At 48.5% G+C, this 18,533-nt stretch overlaps 1 protein-coding gene across 1 annotated transcript in view; it reads right to left on the bottom strand.

Annotated features, from left to right (window-relative positions):
- CIT (citron rho-interacting serine/threonine kinase) overlaps positions 1 to 18,533 on the bottom strand; it is a 1,473,679-nt gene that overhangs the window by 938,326 nt on the left and 516,820 nt on the right. Inside the window, exons 15-16 of the mRNA XM_086942878.1 lie at positions 12,940 to 12,993; positions 2,896 to 2,949 (exon numbers count right to left, since the gene is read on the bottom strand). Of these exons, the coding sequence (XP_086799004.1) occupies positions 2,896 to 2,949; positions 12,940 to 12,993 (108 nt within the window). The remainder of the gene's footprint in view (positions 1 to 2,895; positions 2,950 to 12,939; positions 12,994 to 18,533) is intronic.

The following is an 18,533-nucleotide window of genomic DNA, read 5'->3' as shown; positions in this document are numbered from 1 at the left end:
AGACCATGTAACTCAGGGCATAGGTGTACCCAGGACCTACCAGGGGCTGCAGCATGTATTATGCCACCCCTGGCTGGCCATCTAAATCTGACACAACTGGCTGCACGACAGCTGGGGCAAGGTGGTGTAATCACCCTTTGCTTTAGATATAGTATACCTATATCTAACCCTAAAATGGACACACAGATTCCTATCAGTCACTCCTATGGCAGGCCTTGACAATCCTGAAGGCAGAGTGCTTGGAATCGTGTGAGATGGTGCTCTGGCATGAGCTGAGCCCGTTTGCAGCTTGCGGAACCAAGTCCTAATAGCTGTTCCATGATAACGCATACCATATACTCTTAAATGCATTATAATCCTCGCGGTTATATGCCAACTCTGGTATCGCTTGATCAAAACATGTCGAGTAAGGTGTCATACGAATTGGAATACTAACCCCTCGCCAATTCTGGCGACGGGGTTAGCATTCCACCCTTCTAGAGGGACACGACATGTATGTAACTGTGTTCCCCGGTTAAAGTTAACTCAAGCCTCAGCATCACAAAATGGATGCTGCCACCACAGACACAAGTCTGACCCCCTGCAGCTGAGAGTCCTTCCAGCGAGGGGAGCTTGGACAAAGGGTTTCCTGGCAGGGGCGGTGCTAGCACCATCCCAGACAGGGTTTTGTGTATCCTGGGTAGGCAGGGCTTTAGAGGAAGGTGACTGCAAGTGGCACCCCGGTGCTCACTATGCATCTGCCGGCTAGAACCAGTTCCAGGGGCACACCAGCCCCTAAGTTGGGGAAAGTCCAGCATGGGAGAGGGGTGTAACCACCCCCCTTCCTGGTCCCACCCATGGGCAGGACCTAGTCGCGTGCCAGCCCCTTTTCCTAGTATAAAGATAGGAGCGGGCCCCCTTCCAAATTAGATCATCTTTGAATCCTGAAACTACTTTCTACGAAAGGAACTCTCGACTTCTTCTCAAGATTTCTCCCTTGTGACTAAGGAGTAGTCACCCTGCACCCGCAGGCACCATCCAAGAACACTGTGGTTTGCTGCACGTCCTTCCTCCGGAATCCGACTGACCAGCACGACGAGACCCGGCTTCCCTGTCACCTGTAACATCTACCCACATCGTCAGCTCAGCTGAGATCCGTGGGTGCGACGAGACCTCGAGGGACCGGCCATCTTCAAGACTGCACGACGCTTGCCCAGCACGACCGCCGAGGGATCCTTGAGTGAGTGCTTTGGGGTCCGAGAAGCCCCAACCCTGAGCAGCTCCAGCACCGAAGTTCAGCCCTCCAGCATCTGCGTGGGGCCCTTCTGCTTTTTGCTGCTCACCGCGTTGTCTGGCTACTAGCCCGCTGGCTTGTGGCCTTCCCGACGACGAACAACGACATAAACACTGCTGGTCTGTTTGCTCCAGACTGGCTCTTGCTCCCCTCCAAAAGAGGAGCACCCCGGACCGTCCTGGTCCACTCCAGACGCCATTTTGAGTCCACCGCGTGGGCTTGCATTTGCCAAGACTTGTTGCCCCAATCCTGGGTCCAGCGACGTCGGCAGCAGATACCATCGTGGGACAGCTCGCACCTCCATCCTGGTCGTCGACAACGCCTCCTGGTCCATGAGACTGCAGAGCCCAGCGTCGCCCACTCACCTGGTCGAGGTGACTTCAGCCCGTGCCATCCTGGTGCCCATCTAATCACTGGCTAGTGATTCAGAACTTGGTCCTCTCTGCTTACAGGTGTCTTCCATCCCCGATCCAGGCTTGGATCCATCCGAATCTCTTCACTGGTCGCCTGCCAGCAACTTCTTCTTTCAGACTCCTGGTTCGTCAACGAGGGTTTCCGACGACACTTTAACCCTATGCAGCCGCAGCCCCTGGGCTAGGTAAACCGAGTACCCCGGTGCTCCAGCGTAGAACAACTCTCTAAGTACCTAGATCCACTTTCGTTTTTGACCTACCTAGTCGGGTTCGCCCGAGAACACTAACTTTTGCATTTACTAGTATCCATAGACGTTGTCCCGCATCCCGCGTGAGAGTGCACACTCTGCACCCGAGTCCCCTAGGCCTCCTGCTAGTAATCTGAAGGTTCAGTAGTCCAGTCCTAGCGATTCCAAACCCTATGAGATTAGTACTTACCTGCTAGTAATTTCGCATTGCACTTTTAGAGTATATGGTTTTTCGTGCCCCTCGGGCATTTGTGTAAATTGTGCAACTTAAAGTATTTTCGTAAGAGTTTTGTTGTGTGCTTAGTACCCTGTCCTCATAAAGAGTACAGGGCTGTTGTGATCTAAATGAATACACTGTTTATTTTCATAACACTTGTGTGGTGTCCTTTCACTTGGTGTTCAAGGGGTATATGTGATGGTATAACAGCTGGCTTAACACGCCCTCTAGAGTTTAGCCCGAAGACTGCTCGTATCCATGCTACTAGGATAGCTGGTCTATAAAGGTTGACTTACAACCAATCATCAATAAGGGTTGTTTGGACTGATACAAAGTGCTCACTAGAATAGTGAACATTATATATCAGGCCAACTTCTCACAGTGACGCCTTCTGTTTTCACTCCTCCTAACATCTGACTCAATCCAGCTCCTAGACCAACAGCCAGCACCTGCTGCAGTCACCCATAATTCAGCCATTTCTCTCACACGGATTGCTCCCCCAGATTGTTCTTTCAGAGCTCTAATAGCTAAATCTACCTCTGTCCGGCTTCCATCTCATCCAATCCTGTGCCTATAACCCAAACTCATATCCACAAGGGTGCACCTCAACACACCCTTATCCATTATGCATCTCAGACTCAATCACAGTGATTTTGGGGACTTCCACATCTTACAAAGATGGGGAGAGAAACCTCTCATTGTAAGTAACAAACAAGTTTATGCACAGAAAATACCATAGCTTACCTTTGTGAGTTTTTCCTGCAGCTCTTGGATTTTGTTCTGCTGCTCAGCATTGATCTGAAATGGAAAGGCAATAGCTCATGACAGGATGCCACCACCACATTCCACAGTGGAAAGTTCCTCCGTTACTAGGATGGTACCTGGGTATTAAAGTGAAGAACAATTGTTACTTACCTGTAAACAGGTGGTTCTCCAGTATTGGTGTCTTTCATAGATTCACATGCTTGAATATTCCCAGTCGTCAAAGTGGGAGCCCCACGGTAAATAAAACAGTAATAAAATCCCAATAGAATATGTATATAAGAAAACATGTCACATAAATTCCAAAACCAGAAATACTTATAAGTACCAGGTTAGCATTAACCCCTCCCATGCTTGTGTACAAAAAGATTATGGGTTTGCTTAGATTGAACCGCACTTCTCAAAGTAATGCCAGTTATTAAGAGAGAGTCTGATAGTATCCGCGGCAACTGAGGCCAGGGTGCTTCAAGGTATATGACACCTACCCACCAAAGTGTCAATTAGTCCTTGGATTCAGCCGAATCCAGGTCACATATGAAAATACAAAATACCCGAGCACCCAATATCATTATTTCCACACAGGAGGGCGCATAAGTATTACTTCAAACAAGTCAACAGTTTCTCAACGCCCTGTATCCAATAAGTATCTCAATAGAATCAATCAAATAGTCCAGTCAGATCTTCTGTCTTGAGGTCGGTTTTTTTAATTTCCACAAGTTCACAAGAATCCAAGTAACAGCCGACGCGCGTTTCGCCCACAGGGCTTTCTCAAGGCTTAGTATAATCTCCTAACGACCTGGAAATAGTGGAATATTTTCTCCCATAGACACTGTGTCCCTTAAAGATAATACTCCAATTGTGCACAAACAATGGGACACACTCATAGGTCAATAGTGACTGTTCAAGCTTCAAATCGTATTCGGCAAAATAATTGTCGTAATGTCAGTAGGTGAAGTCCATTCAGGCTTGTTAACCGAGCCTCATCATAATGGCAACGAGTTTGGTAGGATTCTGATAGATCCCAAAGTCTTATATCTTATAAACTGTTGCCCATGGTCTGTCCTCGATGAATATTTTCTCGTACTTCCGTCACGAGCCTCGGGTGGGCTGTGCTGGTATCGGAATGGTTCCGTCACGGCCGCCGCGCCTGCGCAGCGCGAATTCCGCGCCTGCGCTAACGTTCTCTAGCGCGGGCGGGCCGTGACGGAACCGTTCCGTCACAAGCACAGCTCACTCGCACACCGTGACGGAGCGGTTCCGTCACGAGCACGGGACCGCCGCACGGCCCCCCGACCCCCTTAGCACTGCGGCGGAATAGACGCCGCAGTGAAGGGGTTAACACATAGGAATACATAGGAGAAAAAGAAACAGTTTTATAACAAATCCATGTCATTATGTTAGTCCAAACTACAGCCAATCAGGCGCAAGCACCCCTCTAGAACCTTCTCCTCAGAGGCTCAGGCCCTCAGATTTTCGCAGCACAGGAGTGACAAAAGAGTCTAGGAGGAGAAGCGAGCCTCTGAGGGAAGGTGAGTGGGAGCATGTGAATCTATGAAAGACACCAATACCAGAGAACCACCTGTTTACAGGTAAGTAACAATTGTTCTTCTCCAGTATTGGGGTGGCTTTCATAGATTCACATGCTTGAATAGAATAGTGAGCAGTAGTTGCCGGCCGCAGGCCAAAAACAGCATTGCATAGGCATGAAAATGCAGGAAATGTCATAATGTTGCCAGGCAAATAATAACAATAACTTTATAGGCGGAGGGAAGGACAGAGGCTCACCTTAATTAAAAAGATTGCGAAGCACCGCTTGGCCCACTGCCGTATCAGCTTCGTTGATCGTCTCAAGGCAGTAATGTCTCGTGAAAGTGTGCCTGCTGGACCACGTAGCTTCTCGACATATTTGGTGAATCAGCACACCAGCAAATAGGGCAGCAGAGGATGACATCGCCCTGGTGGAATGAGCTCTCACTGAAGACTGAAGGGGCCTGCCAGCTTTCTGATGGCAGAAAGAAATTGCCGAAGAAATCCAACGTGCAATAGTTGGCTTGGTAACAGAACGCCCCTTGCAAATGCGTCTGTAAGCAATGAACAGTTGATCAGACCTACGAAAGGGCGCCGTCCTGTCGATGTAAAACTTAAGGCATCAATTAACGTCCAGTGAATGCAAACGTTGCTCCGCTGGAGATTGAGGATTGGCGAAGAAAGTTTTTAAGAACACTGTTTAATTGAGGTGAAAGTCAGTTGGCACCTTAGGCATTAAAGCCGGATTGGTGCGAAGCACAACACAGTCCGATTTGAATTGAAGGAAAGGAGGTTTAATGGTAAAGGCGTGAATATCACTCACTCGACGTGAAGAGGTCAAAGCAAGAAGAAGAGCCACCTTCCAGATTAAACATTTTAAATCAGCTTTGTGGATGGGCTCAAAGGGCGCCTTCAACAATTGCGCCAAAACAACATTGAGATGCCAGGGAGGAGGAGGACGCCGAATGGGAGGGGACCTCCTCAACAGTCCTTTGAATAATTGCCGAATGACTCTGGAAGAACAGAGAGAAGAAGAACCACCATCCGGACGGAAACGAGATATTGCCGCCAGGAAAACTTACTAAGTGGAATGGGAAAGTCCCGATTGAGCAAGCTGTAGAAAGAACGGCAGAAGCTGAGCAGGAGTGGAATGGACGGGATGGATGTTGGCAGCTGCACACCAGTGACAGAACCTTTTCCAATTTAGCTTATAAGTTTTTACTGTAGACGTAGCTCTCGCATTGGCGAGAAAGTCTCTACATGCTGGCGAAATATTCAAATGGGAAAGTGCTCAGGTTCCAGGCCGATAATTTGAGACAGGAGAGGTCCGGATGACAGATCTGACCCTCGTCCATCGTGAGGAGATCTGCCGGAGGTTGAAGGAGGATGGGTTTGCACTGTGAGGGAAGCAGCAGTTCCGAGAACCATGCTTGTCGAGACCATCTGGGAGCGATCAGAAGAATGTGGCACGGCTGTCGCCGCATTTTCCACAACACTCGAGGAACCAGCGGAATCGGCGGAAAAGCGTAGGCGAATAGATTGCACTAGTCCATCAAAAGGGATTTTCCCGGAAAACCCTTGATGGGGAAGCCAGCTTGCATAGGACGGGCATTTCTGGTTCACAGGGCTCGCAAAGAGATCCATGTGCGGACGACCAACAGCCGAAAGATGAAGTCCAGAGTTGGCTGATGCAACTCCCACTCATGTGTCGAGGACGCGGACCTGCTGAGGAATCCGCCAGGATGTTGGATATGCCTGGTAGGCGAACCACTGTCAGGGTGATCTAGTGACGAAGTGCCCAGTCCCAGATACTCTGTGCCAGGTGAGAGAGGAGCGGTGACTTGGTGCCGCCCTGCTTACTCACATAGTGCACACTGGTGGTGTTGACGGTCTGAATGAGCACTGCTTCTCCCTGGAGTAGGAGATGGAAAGATTTGAGCGCCAGGAAGATGGCCATTAGCTCCAGCCTGTTGATGTGCCTTGAATGTTGAGACAGGGTCCACTTGCCCCTTATGGATAGCCCCTGAAGATGTGTGCCCCAGCCTTCCAGGGAGGCATCCGTGGTAAGGACGAGTTCGGGATCGATGGTGAGGAAGGAAGTACCGGCAGCGATGTTTGACAGCTGAGCCCACCATTGAAGAGAGGACCGCATCAGACTGGTCACCCGGACCAGATTGTTGAAAGAGCCGGTGACCTGACGCCACAACATGTCCAATTCCTCCTGAATGGGATGAGTCTTGAGCCTGCAATTTGGGATCAGGGAGATGCAGGAGGACGCCATCCCAAGAAAGTATTTCAATACACGAACTGAAACTGACCCTTTTGAGCGGAGGAGAGCCACCATGCGTAGAATCCGTAGCTGACGCTCGGGAGACACGAATGCTTTCGCCAGTGAAGTATCCAGAGTGGCGCCCAGAAAGGTCCTGCAAGGAGCCGGATCGACTTGAGACTTCTCAGTGTTGATGGAGAGACCGAGAGAGTGGAGCAGCGCCAGAAAGAATCGAGTGTCCAAAGACGCCTGATGGCGGGATTGTGACTTGATGAGACAGTCGACCAGGTAGGGAAAGATTTGAACTCCCTTCAAACGTAGGTATGCCACCACCAGAGCCAGGACCTTCGTGAAGACGCGAGGAGCAGAGCGAAGGCCGAAAAGGCAGAACCTTGAACTGAAAGTCTCTGCTCCCTACTCGAAAGCGCAAGTACTTCCGGTGTCTTGGAAGAATTGGCACATGGAAATGCACGTCATGAAGATCGATGGTAGTCAAGAAGTCGTCCCTCAAGAGAAAGCGAAGAACTTCTGCGAGCGTGGGCATGCGGAAGGATTGACACTTCAGATACTGGTCCAGGGCTCGCAGATAGAGTATTGGACGCCAGACTTTCTGAGGACGAGGAAAAACGGGAATAGAATCCCATCCCTTTTTGAGACTTGGGAACCATTTCGATGGCACCCTTCTGAATCATGAGTCGGATCTGCTGAAAGAGCTCCTTGAGGTGAGCTGGGGGTGGACCAGTTGGAGGAGTGTTTGGAGGGAACTTGACAAACTCCAATGCATGGCCTTTTGATACAATGTCCAGCACCCAACGGTCCGAGGTGATTGAAGACCATTTGAAGTAGAAAAGGGAGATTCGACCTCCAACTTTGAGCGGGGAAGACATGTCATTGCTTCTTAGAAGCGGAACCTCTGTAGGAAGATTTTCCTCTGTAAGATTTTGAAGTCTGCTGCTGATAGGACTGTTGGGTCTGGGAGGAATATCTTTGATTTCCTTGGCCGTAGGATTGGTACTGGGTGGATCCGCCGCGAAAAGAAGAGGGGGTGCTGCGCCCGCGCGCAACCACGAAAAGGTGGCTTGCGAAATTGTAAAGTGCCGAGGGCACGAGCCGTCTCAGTGTCCTTTTTTATAGTTTGCAGAGCATCGTCCACATGCTGGGCAAAAAGCGATTTGCCGTCATAGGACATGTCGAGAATTTTTGACTGGACTTCCTGGGTAAACGAGGGGGAACTTAGCCAGCCCTGACAATGTAAGACGGCTGCTCCCGCAAGCTGACGAAAACCAGTGCACGCAATGTCCACAGAGCAGTCGATAATTTCGGAGGATGCTCTCTCCCTCCTGAAGAATTTTGAGAGCCTCTGCTCTAGAGGGCTCAGGAATGAGGGCGATAAAAGAAGACATATCACACCACATCTGGCGGTCGTAGCGCCCCAGAATGGCCAGAGAATTTGCAGCCCTCACGGTGGTATAAGCCATAGTTGAAAACCTACGGCCAATGGAGTGAGGCCGACATGCTTAACGGTCCGGAGGAGTGGTATTAAGGGAAGACTGATTCCTGCACCGATGCCGCGCGGCCTGGGTGATCACGGAATCAGGCTTAGGGTGCGCGACCAAGCAAGAAGGTGAACTTTGGGGCGCTCTATATTTCTTCTCTAAACGAGGAAGAAGTGCTGGAATCGTATTTGGCGTCTGCATCAATTTGACACCTTCATTCCAAATAAAGTCAATAATGGGCACAGCCCGGACTTGTTCTAAGGGCTGACTCTTGAAGTCATAAAGAAAACAGTCTTCGTTCTTCGTGTCGATGGAGCTGGCGTCGACGGAGCCGACTGAGCCGTTGTCGATTGAGCACCCGCCAACGAAGAGGCTCTCTTCACTGCAAGGGTCGACGAGGATTTTGACGTCGACGAGATCTTTTTTTTTTACGTCGACGAGGATATTGGAATCGTCGACGAGACTGATTTAAAGCTGACTGAGACCATCGCCGACACAGAGGATGTCGACGCCGACAATGATCCGCTGGCACAAGTCGTCGGCACCTGCGTCGTCAGAGCACTGGAGACAGCAGATTTCGTCGACGGAACGACCGTCGACGAGCCCGTTGACGATTTAGCATGTTTTTTAGAGGAAACATGCGCAGAAGGAGCTGAGGGCGCCGGAGAGTCAGATCTCGAGGGCCCAGGCGTAGCAGGAGGAGGTGGAGACACCACAGGAGCCTTCTGGAGAGGAAGCTTTCTCTTCTTTGAAAAGGAGATGGCAACTCCTGAACACTGCTACGTTTTGAAGTAGCTCTGGACACACCTGACGCATGGCTTTCTGCATCAGAGAGAGGTGATTCCTTATCCTTCAACCTCTGCAACCACAGGAGAAGACGCACCTCCCTGTCCTTAAGGGTCTTGGTTAAAAATGTTCTGCAGATTTTACATTTTCCTACCTCATGCTCTGGATAGAGGCAGTAAATACACTTCTTGTGAGGGTCCTCTGAGTAGAGCCGCAACTTCCCACAAGAAGAACAAGGATGAAACAAAGACTTCTTACTTGAAGACATCTCAGAAAACTGAAGAAATCCAGAAAAAAGTTGAAAACTGAGCAGAGCTCAGGGAGACTCCCTTCACACGACGTGCGGTTGAAAAGAGAAGGTTCTAGAGGGGTGCTTGCGCCGGATTGGCTGTAGTTTGGACTAACATAATGACAAAGATTTGTTATAAAACTGTTTTCTCTATGTATTCCTATGTGTTATTGATAACCTGGTACTTATAAGTATTTCTGGTTTTGGAATTTATGTGATATTTTTTTTATATACATATTTTATTGGGATTTTATTGCTATTTTATTTACCGTGGGGCTCCCACTTCGACGACAGGGAATATTCAAGAATGTGAATCTATGAAAGACACCCTAATACTGCAGAAATAGCATTATTAAGATAATGTCCATAACTTTTAATGTCTGGCATCCATATGGCAATGTGTTCAAAATCTGTTTTTATATAGGAAAACAGTAGGGGGCTCAAATCATAAACCAATGGTATACAAAATAGTTATTTCAAAATGCATTCATCACCACCCGCGTGTATTTCAGTTAGATATTTGGAATTTGTAGAAGGCTAAGGAGATTAACTCTGGCATATTCTTTTTCTACCAGAAAAAAAATTATTTTCCTTCTTAAATGGTTTCACTTTATTTTGGTATTAAATAAAAAAAATCACCTTTCAAATAAACAGAACAAGCCAAACACCCTTGGTTTGACTTGGCTATTTCTAATTTGTAGCGGCAGAACCACTAACTCCTTTAAAAGCTGAAATATCTGAGCTTTGAGTGTTGGTTTCAAATCACACCTGAGTGAATTCTATGTAGCAGCACCCCATTTTGCAAACATGTGACCGGCATAGTTCTCTTAAAAAAGAAATGACCTGTTTGTTGGCCAGCAGATGAGGGGTCAGCAAGAGGGTGTTAATAATGGAACAGAGGCAAGGGTCTGCAAGCACCAAGTCCTTTTGTAAAGCACCAAGGTGAGTTACTTTGTGGTAGTTCCTCAGCAAGGTACAATCAACAGAAGAGCAGTCATCCAGTAGACTTGCAGTCACAGAAAGGCTGCAGAAAAGACCAAAATCTTGATGAAGATCTGTGGGACGACATTCAAACCAAATTGTAACGTCCTGCTCTGATGCTACCGGGCTTCCAGTCAGGAAATGATGGTACAATATGTTCTTTTATAGGACAGATACATGGAAATAAATGTTGTCAGATCTGCAGAGCATGGCCAGCAATCATTCTGGGTGGCTGCATATTGCCCTTTGGGATGTGGAGGAACCAATTCAGATCACAAACGTTTAGAATGGGACAGAGCCCTTCATCTTCGCAGACCTCCATGGCCCTGCCTCGCAGACTCCATGGCCCTGCCTCGCAGACCTCCATGGCCCTGCCTCGCAGACCTCCATGGCCCTGCCTCGCAGACCTCCATGGCCCTGCCTCGCAGACCTCCATGGCCCTGCCTCGCAGACCTCCATGGCCCTGCCTCACAGACCTCCATGGCCGCCCTGCCTCGCAGACCTCCATGGCCATGCCTCGCAGACCTCCATGGCCCTGCCTCGCAGACCTCCATGGCCCTGCCTCGCAGACCTCCATGGCCCTGCCTCGCAGACCTCCATGGCCCTGCCTCGCAGACCTCCATGGCCCTGCCTCGCAGACCTCCATGCGCTTTGCCTCGCTGACCTCCATGCGCTTTGCCTCGCTGACCTCTATGCGCTTTGCCTCCCAGACCTCCATGCCCCTGCCTCGCTGACCTCCATGGCCCTACCTGGCTGACCTCCATGGCCCTACCTGGCTGACCTCCATGGCCCTACCTGGCTGACCTCCATGGCCCTGCCTCGCAGACCTCCATGCGCTTTGCCTCGCTGACCTCCATGCGCTTTGCCTCGCTGACCTCCATGCGCTTTGCCTCGCTGACCTCCATGCGCTTTGCCTCGCTGACCTCCATGCGCTTTGCCTCGCTGACCTCCATGCGCTTTGCCTCGCTGACCTCCATGCGCTTTGCCTGGCTGACCTCCATGGCCCTGCCTGGCTGACCTCCATGGCCCTGCCTGGCTGACCTCCATGGCCCTGCCTGGCTGACCTCCATGGCCCTGCCTGGCTGACCTCCATGGCCCTGCCTGGCTGACCTCCATGGCCCTGCCTGGCTGACCTCCATGGCCCTGCCTGGCTGACCTCCATGGCCCTGCCTGGCTGACCTCCATGGCCCTGCCTGGCTGACCTCCATGGCCCTGCCTGGCTGACCTCCATGGCCCTGCCTGGCTGACCTCCATGGCCCTTCCTGGCTGACCTCCATGGCCCTGCCTGGCTGACCTCCATGGCCCTGCCTGGCTGACCTCCATGGCCCTGCCTGGCTGACCTCCATGGCCCTACAGTTTTAACTCTCAGCCTCCAAGCAATTTGCATACCTTTAGCCCGAAATGGGCTGCAAAAGAGGTGAATGTAGGTGGCAGAGAGGGGAGCTCTGGTCCAGGAGGAGTCTGCACAAAGCAGCTTCTGGAGCCCTGAATGTATCACTCTGCAAATTAGAGGTGCCTTGCACATTCCCTCTCGGCCCGGGACCCCAAAAATCCTAGAACCTGCCCTGAGAGCAGGCCTTTCGGCTGTTCAGAGTAACAGGCTGGCACCTCGTCACATACATCCCCAAGCGTTTCTGGCCCCATCGTCTGTGCTGGGCACAGGCTTGTATTTATTTTCACTGGTGCCACCCAGGAGTGCAGTTACCCAGTGCAAATCCGTCCTGACAGATGGCAAGTAAAATGTTGAGATGCCAATGTGAAGCCTCGGCCATGGTTAATGAACCAGGCCTGTTACCCAGCAGAGAGAAGGCTTCACTCGCAGCATGTACGCCCTTCAGCAGGCAGTACTGCAATCAAGCAGCTTTATTCCTCTACATTCCCAGTCCAAGCCCACAGCAGGGAAAGGCATGTACTCGGTGCAACTCTGGATGGAAGTGCACAGAAACGAATTTTGCAGTATAAGAAACGCTGTGTTTGTAGAAACTGTATAGAACAGACGACTCAAAGCACTTTCATACAGCACTAGATACAGTTTGCTCTGACAGTTGCCATGAAAAGGAAAATCAATGGTTGAAAAAGTAAGGAAATTAAAAATAAAGTGGAGAACATTACATTTTCAAACCGCAAAGTCTGAACAGTATTTTCAATCTTTTTCGAGTAATATTTGCCTTCGAAGGCAAGCCACGTTGGAAGTATGCCCTACAATGTCTACTAGACAATGGGGTCTCTTCTGCTATATCCAACTCTCCCCACTCACGGTTCGGAAGACCCCATGGAATTTACTAGTACATCTATACACAAGTCCAATGGGCAGCGATAGAGCGGTAAAGTGGGCAGTGGTGTTTTCTTGTGTAAGAAAGAAATTGGACAGAAAAAGGGCTCGCTGGCTTCCATAAAGTTATATGCTTCTGCGGTGCAAGAGAACCAGGACTTCTGCTACATCCAGAGGGTGTAATACATCATCTCGTTATAAGTCGCTACAGAAAAGGACTTGGCCTTTGAGCAACCCCTCACCAAAGGGCACCTGGACCACTTCACTTCTCAAAACAATCACTCTTTACATCCTACCCTCAATATCCCTTCATGTATCATCAGTATGGGTCCCTCTCGCTGCTATACTGTTACAATGCATCGAGGCTGTATAAATATACACAGAAGCACAAACTCACACACATTACCTTTTCCAGCTTGGAGTGCAGCTCCCCTACTTCTGCTTTCCCATGCTCTTTAGTCTGCAAAAAAAATAAAAATGAAATGACTTGGGGTAGTTTCTGAGAGACACACTTCTCTCCACTTTTGCATCCAGGTAGTAGCAGATCCCTGGACATGGGACCATCTCAGGTGAACTCTTAAAAATTTGTGATTTGGTCTAATGGTACTTCCAGCATCAGTGATGGGTGGGATGAGATATCTCTGAAGAAGTGAAGCATGTCTTGTTTGGATAAAACACTGATGTCCTTTCGGAAATAGTTACCATTAACATAACCAATGTCTAAAGTGGGCTGAGCGTCTGCCCCATGCTGCATGCCATATGCTACAGTGGGTGGAAGTAAAATGTGAATGAGACAACAGACCAACAGATGGAAAATGCTGCCTCAAAGCCCCTATAAGTAACTTTAACATAAATATATATAATTTTTATAACATCGTAAGGTCTTGGCTATTGCCACATATAAAAACGTAACGCTAAAAGATGATGGACGGAATGCGGAACATTGCCCATCAATCACCCCCAGTACAGAGATCTAGGCCTAAATCCACTGTTTCGTTTTTTTTGCTCACCTTGCCGTTCAAGTTTGGACCCAGCCATATACAAATCAGTCTTGACCCTGTTCCCAATGGTTGTTTCCGGTCCGGGGAGGACCTGGCTTGGCATTTCGGGCTGGACTGTTCCCATGAGGCACAGGGTCAAGAACTGATTTGCATATGACTGGGTTTATACTGGGGTGGGAAGGTGAGCAAAAGAACAATGAATTTAACCCACATCTCTTGAATGTGGGTGAGTGTTTGAAAGGTTTCAGCACTCCGTCCATCATCTTGTGTGTAGACCTAAAAATGTTAACATTTTATTCTTCGTGAAGACAAGAATGGAAGGAGAGTTTCGTACAAGGACACAAATATGGCTGAATCGGATGAGGGTAGAGTGGTATGGAGCTTCACTTTGATGACTCTGTTGTCCCTGATATTTCTGCTTTGGAAATGAGGAAGCGGGGCTCCACTATAAGCCGGATCACAATAGTTTGCTCTCTGAATGGCACTAGTTCAGATCTTTCTCTCAGAGATGGGTGTTACCAAAGGTCAGCCTACTGAAGCCAATGCCGAGCGGCATGAAATAGTGTATGGTGAATCTAAAGTAAGGATTTGGGCACCACCGGACTATACAATGCCATAAGACGTGGAGCCTTCCAGCAATAGCGCATGGTGGAATGTTTCCTCTTGACCCAGAATCAAGGATAAGCCCTTCTCACTTCTTAGATGAAGGGAAGGAAAGCCCCCACCACAGAGACGCATATGATACGAAGCATTCAGTGTTCAAAGACCCGGATCGAACAGAACACACACTCTCCATTTTTGAGGCACTGAAGCCATCACAAACTAATCTTCCCGGTGGATGGAAACGTTAAGAATCTGACAATGCAAATACTCAACTGCTATCATAACTGTAGCAGACAAACATCAGGGGCAAGCACAGTATTCTTTAAAGCCTGGGAACGGCACTCACCTGGGAGCACAGTGAACTGTCCAGGCAGGCATCAGTGCTCCGGATTGCAATAAGTGTGTGTAAAGTATGTGGGTACTGAGATATTCAAGATTGCACCTTACCAAATGAATGCAATCTGTGTTACACACATTTTTTTGACTCCTTCACTGTCGGGGACTTTCTCAGTCTTGAGGAAGGAGGGGCTGAGTATAAACATACTGATACTCCTTTATTTAGGGCTAATATTGGTGACTTTCTATGAACTTTTTTTTATTTTGAGAATACAGCTGAGCAAGTGATCTGCAAAAATATGATCATAAAGACCTCCTTAACAACATCATGTTTGAAGGAAGGACTTCAGGCAGTGATGCATCAGAGACTCATACACCCACAAGCTACCTAATACACGTAAAACAGAGGAGACCAGCATGGACTGTGTTGGCTGTAGGAGGATACGAGAAGACTGTGGCAGGAAGCAGGGACACGGAAATGGAAATAACCCTGTAAGCAACACAGATGAATGTAAATAGCACATTCAAATGAATACCGACTAATCAGTTTAATTTTACAAAGTACAGTGTGCATAGGACTGTTCTAATGAGCCCTGTCCTCGGTGTAAGCATGTGTACAGAAGGCTCCATTGTATCAGAGGCACTATGAGGACATTTCTTCCGGAAAGACCATTCTTTAACACGGAGGATCAAGGGACCGGAAAGAAGCATGAGAGGCTTGGTTCAATGTCCGAGAGTGGGCACTTGGTAGCTGTCATTCTGAAGAGATATAATGAATACAAGTCCTGAGGCTTACCCAATAAGCCCAGCACCTTTTCTCCAGTCACAGAACCTCAACTGCATTCTCTTTCACTATACCGTACCAACAAATTCATGGAGAGGCTGGGGACACTGCAGCTAAAAGGCATGACATTGGAACACTCTTGCAGCTACATGCTTCTGAGAAAATTGGACAAGAGTACATCAAAGAAGCCATGCTGGATAGCAGAGGTACAGACCTAACGGCGCTCCACCGACAAAGAACAGAACGGCTTTAAGCAAGCACTGGCAAAATCAACACATCTGACTTGCCCAGAATGAACTGCTGAGAGCACAGTTACCAGCAAAAGCCGCCTTGAGTAGTAGGAGGCTGGGTGAGAGCACCTCGTGGGGCAGGGAGCTATTGGTGTCAGGTCCCAGCCAGAGCTAGAGAAGCTGCTTCTGCAGCCGACAGATCTGCATGAGCCATGAGTGCAGCAAGGAACGAATTCCCACAGCAAAGCCATAATATAAAATCAGAACAGGGTAAACACCCACAAAGTGCAGTGTCCCTGCACTGAGCACATGAGCGCTTGCAGTAGACGGCTGAAGAAGCTACACAGCCAACAGGGAACGCAACAAAAGATTTAGGTAATGAAGAATGATAAACCCAGGCCGAGCAGAAGAAAAGCAGGCATGTAAGAGGGATTGATCAACCCTAAAGAAATCACTGGAGCGTAGAAAAGGTTTATTTTGGCAGGCACTTGGTTTTAGGCCAAAAACAGCACTTTAGTTTTCCCACATCATCAATTTATTTATGCAGCCAGCATTCCAGTCCATACTGCAAGTTCACATATAACAATGGTTAGAAAAGGCTAAGTTAGTGTTAGCCTTCGTCATGCAGTATTTACCCTCCTTAGCGGCATTGACCAATAAATGTATCAAGGCCTTGAAGAGGGCCATGAGGCGGTTACAACTGGGACAGCGTTGGAGCCTTGAGGACACCCTGGTATTGAGCTCCGTTCAACCTCCTGATGCAGGTGGAATATGGCAGACCGCAATGTGTTCTATTTCACCATCATATGGAGTGCAGAGGCTGGTAGACACAGGGCTGTGGACAGTGGATAACCAGCATGGCCGCTGAACCCAGAGGTGATCAAGGGTGCCCAGCCCGCTGTGAAACTTTAAAGAGGCCATGTTGGGCTTAGCACTGCACTGGAGAGCAGCAACATGTCCAGTCTCCATTCCAAGAGCAGCCCATGCGGGTCCGCAGGCTGCTGGGTTTCGGCGGCTAAGAAGGAGACAGCGCTGGAGTGTGGGGACATGCCCACGCAGGAGGAGATGTAGCCCTTTCCAGGCAGATGTATACAGGAAGGGGTTATGGTGAGGAACAGGTAAGGGTGGTGTGAGTGAGGCCAGCCGAGAAGTAAAGGGCAAGGTAGGAAAACTTGGGACACCATTGTCAGTAAAAAATTGATGTTCTGATAGTTTGTTTAAACGGCAAAATAAATAGTATGTGTTTTAAAACGTGCCAAAACGCTCCCTCTTTTTGCATGTAGGTTGCCACTGGAATCGCTAAACATAAACAAACAGAAGTGTATTGCAACTCTGTTTTCTGCAAATGTATTAAATAGCAGATGATATTCCTAACAGATGCGGTCAGAGAGTCTATCTGTTGTCCTAAACAGTAGTGGACACGTCTTTTCCACTTTGCAGCATTAAGTATGGAATCTGAGGCAGTGGAGGAAAAGCATAGGCAAAAATCCCTGACTAGTTCATCCAGAGTGCACTGCCCATAGACTGCGATCCTGGAGACATAGTATTGGCATTTTTGTGTTCGGCGGGATGGCGAACAGATCGATTGTAGGAATGCCCCATCTTTGAAAGTACTTGTGAACTACTTTGTGGTTAATTTCCCAGTTGTGGACTTGGTGAAGCAGAGTGCTAACAAGTCTGAAGAATGTATGTCCACTCCTGAGAGAGGCTCTGCTAGTAACAGAATGTGATTCTGAATGGCCTAATCCTAAATCTTTTGGGCTAACACTGACGTCAGGGACGAACGAGCCCCCCACACTTCTGGATGTAGTACATTGTCATGTAAGTCTTGAGGACTGTTTTGTCTCAAATGAGAGGGACAAATGAAATATGTACCAAGCTGTTTGGCTGTGAGCTTCATGTAATTGATATGGTGTCCCTGTTGTTCTTGGGTCCAGGATCTTTGAACGGTCCTATGGGTAAAATGTGTTCTTCACCCAAGAGTATAGAGTGCAAAATAATGATCACCTGCCTTGATGAGTCCAGGCATGGGCTGTCCGGCCTTTAAATAATTTTGTTCCACTGTGGCTTCTGGGCTCCACCAACAAAAGATCTTTCCTCTGAACTTTGGCTCGAGATCATTGCCTCACTAAGCACTCATGTTACGTCATGTCTGAAAAAAAGGCTGCTAGCCTATGAACGCCCTCACCCTCTCCTCATTTGGGTAGGTTTTTTCATGGTGGCATTTAAGACAACTCATAGAAAAGGTTGGATGTACTGTGACACGAAAAGCAATCTTTTGATAATAGTTTGAAAAACTTGGTTTTCACAATGGCATTTCTCACAACTGCTCTTTATCAGACAACAATTTAGGTAAGAAAACACATGAATGCAGGGATGTGCTTTCTTCATACCTAGAACTGCCGTGTGATTCCCTTTGTGGCGCAGCAGATGACGTCTTGCAGGGTGGTCATCTTGAAGTGTTCTGACAGGTTGTACCATTTGAGGGGGCCAGAGATCCAGCACGAGCTGGGAAGTTCTATAGTTTCTGGAGATAAGGAAGTAGAGGGAGTAGACTCCTTGACAGCATTGGTGAATGGCTCTGATCTATGGCTCTGTTGATCAGGAGTGCCTGCACTTCCTCCTGCAATAGTCAAAGGTTGTGTTGATTCAATGTTTAGTGACATTGTGTGGCACTCTAAGCAGCACCCTTCCTGTACCACTAACAGCAGTCATTTATCAGAAGTTATTTCTTGCCACTGTAGGAGGCGGAACCTCAGAGTGGTGCTTCATCAACTCCCTTACCTCCTCCCACTGATGCTGAATATACCTTGAGAACAGTCCAACTGAACCAGCTATTCCCCACAGCCAGCTGTTCTAATTGTACATTAATGTTCAAGCTCTCCTTGTCCATAGGTAAAGCATCCCCTGTTTCCTGCACGGAGGCTTTTTCCTTGCAGTATGCACCACCAGACAGTCAGATGGAACCGCCCTCTAATGTACACTATACTGTTTATGGCCACGTTCTACTTCTTTTTCACAGGAGGAGCGTCAGTTCTGACTGACA

The sequence above is a fragment of the Lissotriton vulgaris genome, chromosome 11 (genome assembly GCF_964263255.1).
Source record: "Lissotriton vulgaris chromosome 11, aLisVul1.2, whole genome shotgun sequence".
NCBI lineage: Eukaryota > Metazoa > Chordata > Amphibia > Caudata > Salamandridae > Lissotriton > Lissotriton vulgaris.
This window is presented reverse-complemented; position numbering and strand designations above follow the sequence as displayed.